This window comes from Cuculus canorus, chromosome 2 (genome assembly GCF_017976375.1).
Source record: "Cuculus canorus isolate bCucCan1 chromosome 2, bCucCan1.pri, whole genome shotgun sequence".
Lineage (NCBI taxonomy): Eukaryota > Metazoa > Chordata > Aves > Cuculiformes > Cuculidae > Cuculus > Cuculus canorus.
In genome coordinates this window covers 87,509,156-87,525,151 of record NC_071402.1, presented here as the reverse complement: position 1 = coordinate 87,525,151, position 15,996 = coordinate 87,509,156, and the positions used below count along the sequence as shown (strand labels likewise).

Here is a 15,996-nt window from a genome sequence, read left to right as displayed (position 1 = left end):
CTCTACCCTCCAATATACTACCAACATAGCCTTTAGCCTGAATTTCAAATATCTCACACTGTGTAGTAAAGACTTGAAAAGGGCCCAGCCCTCTGGTTTTTTATACCCTTCTCTTCACAACCTTGCTTTGCTGGGGAGAGACGACCTCCCCCTGCTCCCTACTGCTCTCTTCCAAAGACAGGGAAAGCGAGCTCCCCACATGCTGCAGACACTTCAAAGGCACCCAAACCCTTCATGAAACAAATAAAAGGACACAAACAGAAAGGTCTAACTGTTCACTCTGAACATTCATTGTTCTCTATTCAAACCCCTACCTGACCCGAAAACACAGAACAGTCTTTTCAGCATTGCACAGCCTTCCTCAAATAACCTGAAGTACTGTCACATCCAGTTTGATTTCTTTTTAAACTAATAGTCAGAATGTACATCAGTAAGGGCAGATTAAAAGCAAACCAATTACATAAATAACGTTAGAACTAGTGGTGCTTTAAGGCCTTGGTTTTGCAGCCCTCTGTGTGACAAATAGGATGCAAACATCTTGCCACAAGCATTAGAAAAGATTATCTGACCTCAAATCAAACTGGAAGCCTGGATCTCTTCTGAAGTAGCAGAGATTTTAATTCTACCTGCACCTGCAAAATAAAAACTACACACATGTGCAAACACCCCTTCTTTGCAGACTTCACATACAAGGCACTTACCCTCCAGGGCAGAGGAACTTGGATCAAAAAGGTTTTTCTGTCCGTTCCTTTTTTCAACTCAGTCTACTGACCCCTGGGTTCCTAGGCAGGTCAAGGACCCAGAAGTTGTTTCGAAGCTTCCCAGCAGTGGTTAAAATAGCTACCTCAACACATTGCTCTCAGCTGCCTCAGCAGACCAAACAGACCATGGGCCCAGAAAGGAATGATATCCAGCAACACTTCCTATGCAGGGACTACGGGCTAAGGCTTCTGGACAGCACGGTTTATTTTTCCCCTAATTTGAAGTGACTGTTACAATTGAATTAGATGCTCTTTTCTAAAAGTCAGAGTAGCAGCACCTTTTTTCTTTCATTTTAATTGCTACTGAAAATTCTTACATCCATCGCTTGGCAACATCCTCCTAAGCATGCCAGCCTCCTTTAAGATCCCCATATGTATTAAAAAAGCAAGCATGCAGGACAGGACTCCTCTTCTTGCCAGCACTGAGAATAATTAACCTACTACCTGCTTGAATCCTGCCAGAGCACAGATGGAGAGCTGCCTTTCACATGCAGAAGGAATATAAAAAAAAAGTACCAAGTGCACAAGTATTTTTTGTGCCTGCCACAAAAAAAAAAAAAAAAAAGGGAAAGGAACACCTCCTCCCTCACAGTCCATTAGAGCAGTATACCATAAAAGTCAGTGTGGTACATCACTACAGGCACTAAGTAGCCGCTCAGGAGGCCTGAAACACCTGACTGTGGCGAATGAATATTAGGGAAGAGAATAGATCTGAGGTCTGAAGAATAATTTATCAAAAAAAAAAAAAAGAAACAACTCAAATAACCAAACAAAATGCACACACAAGAGGAAAAAAGCTTTCTGTGAATTGAAGACAGTGCCTATGCCAGTGAAAATACGGCATGTAACTGGGTCACATCACTCTTCTACTACCTAGCACTTAAATTTGTACAATACTGCACTAGGGCATGATGCCTGAATATTAAAGTGGCAAGAGACTGGCTTGTGCATCTTGACTGCTGGATTATATACAAGAAAAGCTGATCTTTCGATTTAAGTTTCAACTCCATTCAATTAGCTTTGTTACATATATTCTTCTTTCCTATGAACTAGAGCAACACAACACATTGCTTCTTCAGAAAGGTTTCCCGCATACAATAAAAGAGTTCTTAAAAATAAGGAAAGTTCCTTTTTTTCCACTGTCTGCTGTAGAACATGGATTCTTGTTTTCATCTGTGGAAACCTATCGTTATTCAAATTTCCATTTAAATATGGTTAATCAAGCAAAAAGCAAATTCACACTGTAGGTTTCCTTTCCTTTCACAACAGATGAGATTTACTACTCTTAACCATTTAAGAGCAAACAACACGAAGCAACTGCTCAACCCTTAAGAAGTACATCAACTCTTCTTGGAATCATTCAATATTTAAGGATCAAAGAGACTCAGAAGGAAACTTGGAGCTGATGCAGTTCTCTTCAGGACGTTAGAAAAGCTCAGGGCAGCACCACTGTCCACAGGCCATCTGGTTCTGTGCAACAGTTTGCCACCACACTACAGAAAGAGGCACAAGGCAAATTTCAGTTATGAATGACACCTAAGTCCCAGGGCAAGAAACAAACAGGTCGACAGGAGGGCAACAGACAGTCCCAAAGCAAGGGAACTAGCTTTGCTGCAAGCAGAGTGGGAGATTGAAGTCTTCAGGACAGGTTTAACTAGCAAATATATACATGTCTTTGGCAAAGACAGACTCAAGCAGATGAATGTAAGCAAAGAAATACAGTAGCAGTTACTGGCATCTCAATGATGGAATAAAATAAATATTTTGGTTGAATCTAATGTCAGGAATAAAATAAATATTTTGGTTGACTCTAATGTCAGAAATAAAATGGACATCAAACTGGCCCAACAGTGATTATAACAGACTAGCAGACCCCTTCAGAAGCCACAGTTAAAAGCAGTGGCACCGAAGTGGGTAAAGTCGTCCTCCTTAATGAAGCATCAATTTCTGACCTATCCACATAATCTGATACTTTCTGATCCACTGACAACAAAGAGCCATGATTCTTTAGAGATTTATACTTCTTTGTGTTGTGGTTTTGTCACATACCAGTGACAGGGGTCATTCTGCCCCTTCCCCACTATGTAAGGTAACTTACTTCAGCAGCTCTAGGGTTTTGTGATCCAGGGCTAATCTGGGATTTCCAGTCAGGTCCAGCTCTTGTAGTTTTGGAGGCAGGTTTTCAGGCAATGTGACTTCACTCAGTTCATTGCAGCTTAGGTCCACACACTGCAAAAGAAAAGAAGCCAAACAAGCAAGAGAATTCAGCTGTCATCAAGATCATACAAATTTTGATTAAATGTATTAGTGCATGTTTCATGAGCAAGACCATTCATGTAAGTAAGGGGTTCTTACTAGCGAAATTCATATGGCATTTAGCCATCTTGCCAGAGGTCTGGGTCACCTACAAATATATTCCCTCCGTTTCCATCTTTGGGCAGGAGTCACTTTATTACAAAAGCACTAAGTTTTGTCTGCTTTTCACAGAGACAAAGACAGTCAGTGTATTTTCAAGTACTTCAGATAAAAAAAAAGTTACTGATGAAACCAGTCTTTTCATAGATAAAAGAAACTGAAATAAATACAGTTGGGGCTTCTAAGCCACTGGCTCAGCAGTCCCTCCTGCGAAGTCAGTTTAAACCAGCACAAGCATAAGCAGACTCTCAGGAATTCAGTATTAACTGAGGGATATTAATATAAGCAGGGTTATGAATGCATTTGGAGGGGAGGAGGCATAGAAGGGGAAAGGGAAAAAATATTGGAGCAGTTTTAAACATGGTTTTAATTTGTCATCTTAGACGGATTAATGTTTAAGCACGAGGTCAATAAAATGAGTGCGAAAAATTAAAGCTTAAATATTTCAGAAAAAGTACAACAAAGAACAGCAGAGAAACTCACTGGCTCTCCACCAGCTAAGCACAAATTAGCTAGAACAAGTGCACCAGAATGAAAAATTCCCCAAGCATTGTTTAAAGCTGCATATCCAGATAAAAGTCAATACGCAGGGAAAAATATAGCATTTCTGAACAAAACCAACTTTTCAAACCCTATTACAGGATGACCAGTGTAGCATGCACCAAAATTTGCAAAAAAAAAAAGATAAAAATGTTTAGAGGACAGAGCACACTGGTACAGAAGAACTGTCCACATCTTTCAAAAAGACCATTTTCACCTTTCAATCTTCAAAAACTTTAATAAAACAGAAAGCTGAAAGGGGCAGAGGGAGGCTTTATGTAGCTGCACGTTTTGACCGTTATGTAATTCCCATTCATACAAGTGAGACACTTTCATTTTTGTAGGTATATTCAAAGAAATTGGACTGTGAGCTGGAAGAAGGCATAAGATAACCTAGTAAAATCTGGAAAAGAAAAATCTCCTAACGTTTCATTAAATACACGTGATGGAAATAATGAATTTCCAACTCAAATCTTGAATCTTGAGGTTGTCTGGTATGGATGCCCTATTATCTATGAAGAACAAACTGCTGACGTTATCTAAGCCTGATAAGGAAATAAGGGTTTAAATCTGTCACGCAAACAAAACAGTAGACAGCCTAACAGAACAGTTATTCCAGTGAGCTTTTTTGCTCTGCACAACACCTTGATGCTTCCAGACAGCCAGTAATTACTTTGCAGATTAAAGAAGCTGCCAGCAGATCTTGCTGTGTTCAGCACCTCAATGCCATTACAAATTTGATGGAAGAGCATGCTGGAATAACAAGTACAAAAATCAGTAATTTCACTGTTGTTATTAAACACCCAATACGCCAAAGGAAGCAGCACTCTACAACAGATTCCTTGGTCCCTAGGCATCAGTGAAGGCAGCTTATTTATCAGGTTAGCATTTCTTAGATTCTATTTGTACTGTTTGAAGAGGGACTTTCTGCATACCTATGTTAAATTTAGTCCTTATTCTACTCCCCAGGCAGGCAGGGAAGTGTATTTTCTAACTGATCCCAATTTCCTTGTGCATGATTTTAATGCAAGCTGGGTTAGACCCACCCATATGGCACCAGAAGAACAACCCCTACAATTGCACAGAGGATTTTTCACCTGATGGGCCATCTGGAAGACAGGCTTTAAATATTCAGCATTTGCTTACAGTACATTTATGTCTTTGTAACTGTTTATTTCAAGGCTGGAAGGGACTTGGCCTACCTCCAGTCGTGATTATAGATGGTCATACCAACACTAACCTATTTAATTAGAAAAGCTACCGAAGAGTTACATCTTTAAGATGCCACTGCTACTAGATCTCCACTGATTTTGGATATCAAGGTAATGCTCCTGTGAAAGACAAGTTTGACCAAGAAACCTTCATATCATCTTCACCGCAGCAGTCCAGCAAGACAATCATGAAAGAGAAGCCGCTCATTAGTCAACAAAAACTGCTTGATAAAGTAAAGCCAGGTCCCAGGTAGGAAAAGCAATCCTGGGTCACTGAGCTGTGCTCAAGCAGTAAGGTCTACTCAACTGTTTGAGAACGCATACCAGGATGCTGGGTAAGAATTAAAAACGTACCCTTTTTATTTTGCAAGGCAAGGAAACTGAAGTCAAACAATGCTGTAAGGAAAAGTCTGATGGGGCACTGACACACGTGTGTACTTTTGGCTGCTTGGCCATTTGCAGAAGACATTTCAGTGTGCACAGATAAACCTAAGTCTGACAGTATAAATAACTGTCATAAAATACAATAAAAACACTAAAAAAACGTATTGTATAATATATTTCAGAGACATCCAATGGGCTCTTTAACACAGAGGACAACACAACACCTGTAGTGGGTAAATAGGCTTAGAGGCAATTGTATCAGTAAACCGACCTTGTGTTTGGAAATCCCGGAGTTATTGCAAGTGTAAAAGCATCATCATTTATACTGCTTTCCTTCTCAAATTATTTCAGACAGCATAGTAACTGCTGCTAACTGTTCCAGTATCACTGATTCCAAAACCATAACATGTCAGCCTCTCAGGCTAATTAAATACAAAAGCAGCACAGCCATTAGGTAACAGTAACAGTATTTCCCAAGAAGTTTACAGCATTTTTAAATGCCACCTCAAATAATTTAACCACCAAGTATGACACAATCACAGAGGTGACATGAGACTATTCAACTTTGTGCTTTGCCACAGGCAAGATCATTTCACCAAATAACCAAATCCATACTTAAACAACACATTCTGAACTTACTTTGGCATGTTTTGAATGGTCTCATGTTCCTAAGGAGTTCTGGTTAAGATAAGTAATGGATACAAGCAGGCAGCACGAGCTTGACCTCCAAACTGACAAACACCAACCCTGACCGAAAGAAATCTCCAAGAGGCCAGAAGAACCACTATGTCCAACGAGGCACCTTTCCATCTGGCAACTAAATGAACTCATCTCATGCAAGTCAAAAACAGGCTTCAGTAGTGACCAGGGATTTTCTTTCCACAAAGGTGGAGCCTTAGAACACTGTGCCCCCTTAGGTGAAGTCATACACAATATCCCTGCAGTCCCAAAAGAGTTAGTGACGTCCATGCCGCATTCTTCTGCTAAAGAGAACTAAATAACCGCAGAGAACCGGCAGGAAGAAAGTGCCGGGTCTTCCAAGAGATTTTTCTAAGTGTTGCAGCAGAGCAGCACTTTAAATACCGACACTTTTATAAAACATTCAGCTTTCCACAAAACGCATGAACAAAAGAGAAAAGATGCTTGTTCCCTATCAGCATGTTTACATTGTCCTATTTATTATTTCGTTTTGTTAACACCACCCTTATATTTTTAAAGAAATGTTTACTGCACACAGCCTCGCTCCCCCACCCCAATTCTTCCTCTAAGAAAAAAGGCGTTGCTTGTGATTGATTCTAAATGGCCCTCCGCTTCCTCTGGCCATTGTTCCAAAGAGGGAGGAGTATTCAAAAAACCACAAGTTTGTTTGAGATTTCCTGGCTGAAACCACAAAGCTCATCTTTACATGCACTCACTGTCCAACAGAATTATTGCTCCTGCTGCTTTGCCTGACCCCAGACATTGAGGCACACACGGCAGTCTGGGAACTTAGCCTTCTGACTTTACAGAGCACCAGAAGGACACTTAAGTTGTTTCGAGTCCGTGAGTAGGCAATCAGTTCTCAGCCTTGGAAAACATCAGATTTTCTGCTGTACCACTAAGATTTGCACCCTGTGAGTCAACAGTCTCCCAGCTCTAGCCAGCAGAAACAGCATGCAGCACTAAATATTATGCGCTATAGCCAGGCGAGAAGCAGGAACTCAACTCACAAAAGATAAGCTGTAGTGCTCTTCAGTGTGGTCAAGCAAAGAATGCATCCCACAAAAAGAAGTGTCAAGAAAAGTACAGCATTACTTCTGAAAACACATACAAGAGACGGATTAAGCATTCCTCTGGTTGTGCAAAATATGACTGCAATTAGGAAAATTAAAGTAGCTTGCCTAAATACTCAAATCCTGCGCTCCTGGAATTTATCTTTGTCCCCAAGGCCTATCCTATTTTGCAGCTTCAGCAGTTTTACACACACTCTAAACAAAGTCTATTCCTACACAATCAATCAATTGCCAAGGCAGCAAGAGTTAATTACACATAGCCCTTGCCAAATGTTTAAGTCATATCATAACAGACTGTCACAGGAAGACAATTAACACTTATTTGGCAGAGAAGACAGACTCTAGAGAAGGTGAGTGTAAAATCAGATTTTGAGGCTGCTCTTCCATTCCACTCTGAGGCAGGACTAAGCAAATATTTTGCATATGACCTCACAGGAGAAAGCAGCTGTCAGATCTCTGTTATTACGGAGAATATAGTATCCTGTAGCAATGAGAGATACGAGGGGAGACTAGAATGGTAAAGTTGCATTGCTTCTTCCAGAGCACATTCATTCCTTACCTTTATTTCAGGAAGCTGCATGACTTCTGGGAAGACTTCAATGCAGTTGGAGTGAGCAATTACAGTATGCATACGTCTGCAGTTCATGATGGTTGTTGGAATGGCTTTCAGTTTGTTCCCACTAATATCAATTTCCTCCAGCTCTTCCAGCTTGGCCATTTTGCTATGAAAACAAGAGTTTGAGAATTTGTCTTTTAATAGACACACATAATGTATTTTGAAGTCATGATAAGAACAGTGGTTTTCATTATTTTAAGAAAATAAAATGACAGGCTTTGATCTTTGTTCACAGCAGTGCCTGTCACCTCTCCTCACATCAGACGCTAACACAGTTGTAGAACAAAATGTGTGCTACTTCTGTCAATGTTTTGTTATTGTTATTTTTCAAATGACTTGTTTTGCTTACATTCTCCTTGCTCACCAGGTCACTTTCACTCTTCTTTGTCCTTTCTTTCCCTTTCTATCAACCCTAGTTTCTCATTTCATCACAAATTTCCTTGTACATTCTAGCAGCCCACTCCCCTAACTCCTCCCCTTTCCTCCCCCTTGCCCTCTCGAAGCCCAGCTGCTCAGAACATCGCACAAGGACAAAGGACAGACATGTCTCTCCCTTTATTTATTGGTGTCTCTTTTCCAAGGTTGTACCCCATCAGCTTTACAGTGCATCTTACACTTGAAAGATTTCTGATTAAAATAGAGTGAATTGAAAGTACAGAAATTGCTGCCAAGGCAGAATCACCTTCTGGAGGGAGAGGATTTTCCCCAGTGGAGTTTCGTCTACTTCCAGAGGACATTTTCAGACTGTCATGATCACAAATCTCTTGTGAGAAGAAGCCCATCAAGTGTAAGCAAAGCGACCAAGCCAATAAAAACAGAAGACCCCCTGCTTGGCTTTGAAAGCATACTGCGGTTGTGCCGAATTAGTCCAGGTGCAATCCAAACACACCAACACGCAGCACTCACTTGTCTGCGTAATGTAAGAGAGGGTAGCAACATGCAAGACAGCATAGCAGGTGAATTCACTCTCTGTGGTATCACTGCATTCAAATCACAGCCTGTGCCACCACATTTCTGTGCTATTTAGTTCTTGCTGTGAAAATGTTTCATGATGCCCACCCATCCGTGGGCCAGAGGCAGTGAAACCAGTTACTTACCTTGCAGGGAAGCTCTGTAGGCGATTGTAAGCCATATGCAAGATTTTCAGGTGTGGATGGCCTGTTAACAAGGGTACGCACTTATCTGTGAGATTGTTATTGGTCAAATACAACTCCTGTAAAATGCTCTGGGTTTCTTCAGAAAGAGTGGCTGGAGGAAGCATTTCCAGTTTGTTGGCAGAGGCATTAAGAAATCTCAGGCTAGAAAGAGAAGTTGCATGAAGTTCAGTGAAACATCCTGCAGGTTTTGTCTAGAAGTATATAAAAAAAAAAATCTCTATTTTTAAGCATTAAGACAGTTACAAAGATAGTTACAGCAATGGACAGAAAGACCAAAAGTCTAGCATTATATGAACAAAACTTCTAAGCATGTTTTTAAATGAATGTACTTATTTGAACAAAACATCTGCCAAATGAGTATGCCAAAATGCCTCTATGCCCTTTATCAAGACCTTAGTACCTCCAATATTACTACAGATGTACCTCCAGGTAAGAGCAGTAACAAACCACATAATTTCCATATTCATTCCACACAAAAATGAATTCTAAATTCATCATCAATGTACTATAAGAGTATAGCTGCCCCTCAAGTGACCGAAAGAAGTAATTGGTAAAAAAAAAATAAAAGCCCATTTTTCAGCATTTGAAATACTGACTAGGGTACAGACAGTATTTTGTTTGAACCTGCAGGCCTGAAAGAAGCTACAAAATATTCAAAGCACTCTTTGAATATTTGGATAACTAAAGATGCACCAACCACAATAAAGACCCCTGAGACCAATCAGTAATTTACTTTTTAGATTTTAAAGGGAGACAGTGCTAACAGTAAATTAAATTTTAAAAGTTACACGCTTGCTGATCTTTGCAATGTATGTATGCATGTACGCATTCCCCTACTACCTAAAGCGGCAGAAGCCCCTGTTGATAGACATTTTCTGCAGTCCTACCACAAGCAGCAAGGACTGAAGAACAGAAATGAAGTTATTCCTTCTCCCTCAAAAGACTTTTTCCAAGCCCTTTTGAGGTATAGGCACTGCTCACTTCTGCTAGTCAAGTTCTGCAGGCAGAGGATTCATGTTTCTTTTGGGCAGTTTAGTGATCAGCAGCACTGGAGGAACACACACTGTAGGCATCTTGAGAGCTAGAATTCACACAAGCAATCCCAAAGAAGGGGAAAAATAAGGCTATTTATCCTTTAGCAACCAGCTCTGGCATGACTATGCCTTTTCAACAGAAATAAGGCCGCTCTCTTCCTTCCTCCCCTTTCAGAAAAGGATGCCTTGAAGAACTTGCAATACAGAAGAAGCGTGGGCCTGCCAGTGTGCAGTGACCACATGCAAACCAGGCTGTACTGCTCCCACCAACTAATGGGAACAGGCACCTGCAATAGGCAAAGTTGCATTCAAGAAAGGAAACTCAGGAATAAGCTGGCTGAAGTCTATAAAGCCAGTCATCGTCACACAAAAGGTAGGTGTGCTCCTGTTTTGATCTTAAGAGAACATAGTAAAGTATCGATAGCTTCTCCCACACACGGAAGAATCCACACCAACCTTTAAGGTCTATTAATGAATGAAACGGATTTGCAAGAGTTGCAGCTGGTTGAAACTTGCTCGGCAGCAAATAAAGGTCAGACATGCTAGAGAGAAGTCACATGGAATGCCAAAGGATTAGAACACTCACTATTTCCATTAGAAGCAAAAAATCTCAGCACTGCACAGAACTGAAACTAGGTTAGCTGTTTTACACAGACAAGAGAAATCCACTTTGGGGAAACACAGCTCAATCCTCAGGGTCATTCATTATTCACAAGGGTGGTAAAATTTCAGAGGAGGAAGAAAGGGAGAGAGGGAGGATTAATACAGAGGAGGGAATAAGCAACTAGACAGGATTTTAAAATTATTTATTTATTCTAAAAGGATGCTGGTTCATTGCTCTGCAGACTGAAAAGGAAAGACTCATCACATCAGGATTGATACCGGAGCTGAGTAAGGCAGCTCCATCTGCTCCCTGGATAACAACCAGTGCTACTAAGAAATGGCAATGGATGACAGTAGTGGGAGACTCTTCTGAGAGGTACAGAGGCACCGATTTGCTGACCTGACTCACACCGAGAGCTGTGCTGCCTACCTGGGGCTCATATCAGAGGTGTGACTGAGAGACCATGAAGCCTCATAAATTCCACTGACTACCACCCACTGCCGTTGTTTCACGTGAGCACCAGTGATACAGCCAGGGGAGGTCTAAGGGGTATCAAGAGGGATTACAGAGCTCTGGGAGCAGTGGTAAGGGACTCTGGAGTTTTTTCATCAATCCCCCCAGTCAAAAGGATAGGGTCTGAAAGGGCTAGCTGAGTGTGGCAAATCAAGAAATGGCTGCAGGACTGGCACCCCAGGCAGGCGTTTGGTTACTCAGACCGCAGGACTTGTTTCGAGAAACCTGGTCTACTGGGGCTTCCCAATAAAGAGGAAGTCAGAAAAAAATGCCAGGAGGCTTCCATAGATGAACAAGGAACCCCTGGACAAACTTAAACTCAAAAAAAAAAAGAAGAACCTTACACAGGTCAGAAGCAAGGACAGGCAGCCTGGGAGAAATACAGGGAAATTGTTTGAGCAGCCAGGGATCAGGTTAGGAAAGCTAAAGCCCTGACAGAACTAAATCTGGCCAAGGGTGTCAGAGGCAACAAAAAAAGTTTCTATAGGTACATTGGTGATAAAAATAAGACTAAGGAGAACGTGGACCCTCTCCAGAAGGAAAGGGAGACCTGGTTACCCAGGATATGGAGAAGGCTGAGGTACTCAACAACTTTCTTGCCTCAGTCTTCACTGGCAAGGGCTCAAGCCACACCACCAAAGTCACAGAAGGCAAAGGCAGTAACTGGGAGATCAAAGAACCACCCACTGTAGGAGAATATCAGGTTCAAGAACATCTAAGGAACCCGAAGATACACAAGTCCATGGGTCCTGACAGAACTGACTGATGAAGTTGTTAAGCCACTATCCATCATATCTGAGAAGTTGTGCCAGTCTGGTGAAATTCCCACTATAACTCCCATTTTAAAAAAGTCAAAAAAGATGACCTGGGGTACTACAGGCCAGTCAGTCTCACCTCTGTGCCCAGCAAGATCATGGAGCAGATCCTTCTGGAAACTCTGCTGAATCACATGGAAAATAAGGACGTGATTGGTGACAGCCAACATGGCTTCACTAAGGGCAAATTATGCCTGATGGAGTAACTGACATCATCTACCTGAACTTGAGCAAAGCGTTTGACACTGTACTGCACTATTTTCTTGTCTCTTAAATTGGAGAAACACGGATTTGATGGAGGGTTCACTCGGTGCATAAAGAATTGGCTTGATGGTCACAATGAAATAGTTGTGGTCTGTGGCACAATGTCCAGGTAGAGATCAGTGATGAGTGGGGTTCCCATGGGGACTGGTGTGGTTTAATATTTTTGTGAGAGACACGAACAGTCAGATTGATTGAGGGCACCCTCAGCAAGTTTGCCAATGACACCAAGCTGTGTAGTGCGGTCAACATGCTGGAGGGAAGTGATGCCATCCAGAGGGACCTTGACAGGCTTCAGAGTAGGCCCATGTGAACATCATGAAGTTCAACAAGGCCAAGCCAGAGTCCTGTATGTAGGCTAGGGCAAATCCCAAGCACAAACAAGGTTGGGCAGAGAATGGACTGAGAGCAGCCCTGCAGAGAAGGACTTGGAGTGCTGGTGGATGGGATGAGAAGCTCAACATGAGCCAGCAATGTGTGCTTGCAGCCCAGAAAGTATCCTGGGCTGCATCAAAAGAAGTATGGCCAGCAGGGTGAGGGAGGTGATTCTCCTCCTCTACTCCTCTGTCAGGAGATCCCACCTGGAGTACTGTGTTCACCTCTGGGGGCCCCGGTATAAAAAGAATATGGAAGTGTTGGATCAACTCCAGAGGAGAGCCACAAAAATGATGCAAGGGCTGGAGCACCTCTTCTATGAAGGCAGGCTGAGAGAGTTGGGCTTGTTCAGCCTGGAGAAGAGAAGGCTCCAGGGAGATCGTATAGCAGCCTTCCAGTACCTAAAGGGGGCCTACAAGAAAGATGGAGAGAGACTTTTTTACAAGGGCATGAAGTTACAGGACAAGAGGGAACAGTTTTAAGCTGAAAGAAGGGAGATTTAGAATAGATAATAACAAGAAATTTTTTCCTGTGAGGGTGGTGAGGGACTGAACAGGTTGTCCTGAATCCCCATCCCCAGAGGTCTTCAAAGGCCAGGTTGGATGAGGCTTTGAGCAAGTGGAAGGTGTCCCTGCCCATGGCAAGGGGTTGAACTGGATGATGTTTGAGGTACCTTCCAACCCAAACCATTCTATGATTCACGCTTCAGCTATAAACCAAAAATTATATTAAGCTCATTCAAAGTTGGCCTATTAAGCAGAAGCATACCACATCAACGGCTCCTGTACTTAAACACCAACAAGCACACCTATTGCTAAACTACAGACAACTATTAATTTGACAGCTTCAATCTAACATGCATAATAGTCTTCTCTCTCCACAAAAAAGCCACTTTGAATAACATTGATGTTGTACTATCTTGAGTACCACTCATAGTACAAAATGGTCTTCTTCAGCTCAGCCTGGAAAGTCTTCAGTAATAAAAAAGTTGAAAGCCACTGGGAAAACTGAACTTTCACAGGAATACGACAGAGATGAGGAAGCAGCAGCAAAACATTCCCCAAGAAAGGCATGTTCCACTATCTTCAAGAGGATTCTGTATATTACTGATGTTCTTGTAAGCTGCAGCAGAATAACCGGGAGTGTTTCACAAGTACCTTCTTTTAATAACCAAGAAGAGCCTAACAGACAACCTACAGAGCACCCTGTGGCTATGAAGTTCAGAAGAACATAAGTTCATTCAAGTACAGATAGCCCTAAACACAGCTGAAAGCTTTGCGTAAGAAAAGGTATGTTGCTTAGATAAAATTGAAATAAATAGTCTACTATACTGAAGCAATTTTAAATTCAAAAGAAAAATGCATCAAACAAAAGATCTTCTGTTTTCAATAACAGGTGGAATACAACATGAAATTTCAAGCTCTTTCCCTACTGATATTAAAAGTGGCCAGAATCTGCATATTCTTGGGAAGAAAAAAGTTTTTATGCATATCTTTTCCAACGGGGAAAGGACAAAGGAGAGCTGTTGCTGTTTGTCCCTCTACCCTTTTGCCAAATTTTCCAGAAAGCAATACAACAACATGACCTATAGGTTAGTGTCTTGATGTGAACAAGGTTTGGGTGGCTAGCAAATTTGTGCCAACAGTCTAGAATGGGAAACTTGTGGTAGAAGGATATTTTGCCTACCCCATACGTAACAACTTATGGCTGTGTAGCGCTCAGTCAGGTCCAGGACAGTCACATACCAATCTCTGATTATAGCTGACATCATTAGAATAAAATTAACTTCTTAGAAAAGAGCATGCTGCTTATTTACATGTAACAGCTGTTACATTAAAATAGTAAAAACATTGTTATTCTCAAATAATAATTCTTTGAAGATGTTCTCTGGATTTAGAAACAAAACAAAACAAAAAGGACACCATACTTCGGGCAGAGAACAGAACGAACCAGCAGATTGCTACTGTCAAAGCTTTGTCAATTCTGTGCTATAATCTTACATTAAAAAAAAAAAAAAAAATCATACTCGCCCATCAGGTTTTCCCTCACGCTGACTTAACACAGAAGCTCTCCTCCAGGTTATTTCTACTACCCCATTTCTTCATCCTCATGCAATGTGCCAGCTGCTACCATAGAAGGCACATCTTTAAAATGCCCTCTAAAGCAGCAGAAATTTATTTGGGCACAACTGTTCCCATCTCTCTTGTGCATGGACTTAAACTGATTCATGTTCCTTGAAGATACCTCACTCATACTGCTTATCAGATGGAAGCAGAATGTCAAGTATTAAAGCTTGGTCCAAAATTAATTTTTTCCCTTTCCAATTCCACCCACACGTTATACCACAAGCTCATGAAAAAAAGTACAGCATCACTACAAAACCCTGAATTCAGCAGCCTGCGCACATGCCAGAGTATAACATAGCAAGGAGAGCATGAATTAACAAGTCCCAAAAGAGTGTTGGAGATTAAGAAAGAACTGAAGGAGCTGGCAGGGAGATGTCAGAATCCTTCAGCTCTGACAAGGTGCAAATTTTGATCTGGGGTAATAATATAAACATTGATCTCCGGCTGGGGAGTAAGTCACCTTCATTTTTATAAGGTATTAAAGTTGCTGTATTTAACTTCTCCAAGAGACAAAACAGAAAAAAAGATTGTCCCAAAGAACAGACTACAATCAAGGACATGGATTGCATTCAATAATGCAGACCTAATATGTGTTCATATGCATTCCTCATTTAAACTCAGAGGATTCTGCTTCCAAAGGCAGAGGAAGAAAAGCTTCTACTGAAAACTGCAGAAGGTTTGACATTTTTTAACACCAATGCCTACCTCGAGCACACACAGAAGCTGAATATAGACCATCATGAGAATACCACATCTCCCAATTCCTCACCGTTTTCTGAGATAGCTTGGCAAACTTGGCTTGACTGTAAAGGCGCAGGCACCACTGAAAAAAATCTAAGGCCTCTGAAAAGCTTAGGAACGTTCAACATAGAAAGAAGCAACACCAACAACTGCATCCAATGGCCAAGCAGCAGCAAATCAAACCCACTGTACTTAGTCTGAAAGAACTGATAAGAGTTGGAAAGAACACTGCAGCTGCAAAAAGAGAATATGCAGAGAAATCAAGATCTCCAGTTTGGCCTGTGCCCCAAGATCTCCATCAGCACAAAGTAATTCAAATTTCTTCTTCAGTCCCTTCTGCTGCAGAGACATGCCCTCAATTTCTGATCAACTAATCCCAAAATAATTTATGATTGTGGTAGCAGCTGTGTCAGGAAGAATCCTGTAAGCTCAGTGTGTCTTGGGAGGGAGGGGAATCAAGCCGCTTTAGCCAGCCCATGCAAAAAAAGGGCAAAAGCATTCCAGTGAATCCCCTTCCTGTTGATGGACTGCCAAAAAAAAAAACCCACCTAACTGCTGCTGTTGTCTCAGCTCAAAGAAATAAATGCAACTAGGCATTTCTGCAACAGAAGTATGTGCATCACACACTCAGATAACTCCTTGCATTCATTTGACTTTGTTTCCTCCCTCAC

The 15,996-nt window shown here is 41.5% G+C and overlaps 1 protein-coding gene across 1 annotated transcript in view; it reads right to left on the bottom strand.

Moving 5' to 3' along the window:
• The window catches only part of PHLPP1 (PH domain and leucine rich repeat protein phosphatase 1), a 144,862-nt gene that overhangs the window by 9,207 nt on the left and 119,659 nt on the right, over positions 1-15,996 (bottom strand). Inside the window, 3 exon segments of the mRNA XM_054058791.1 lie at positions 2,860-2,990; positions 7,643-7,805; positions 8,797-8,997. Coding sequence (XP_053914766.1) covers positions 2,860-2,990; positions 7,643-7,805; positions 8,797-8,997 — 495 coding nt within the window.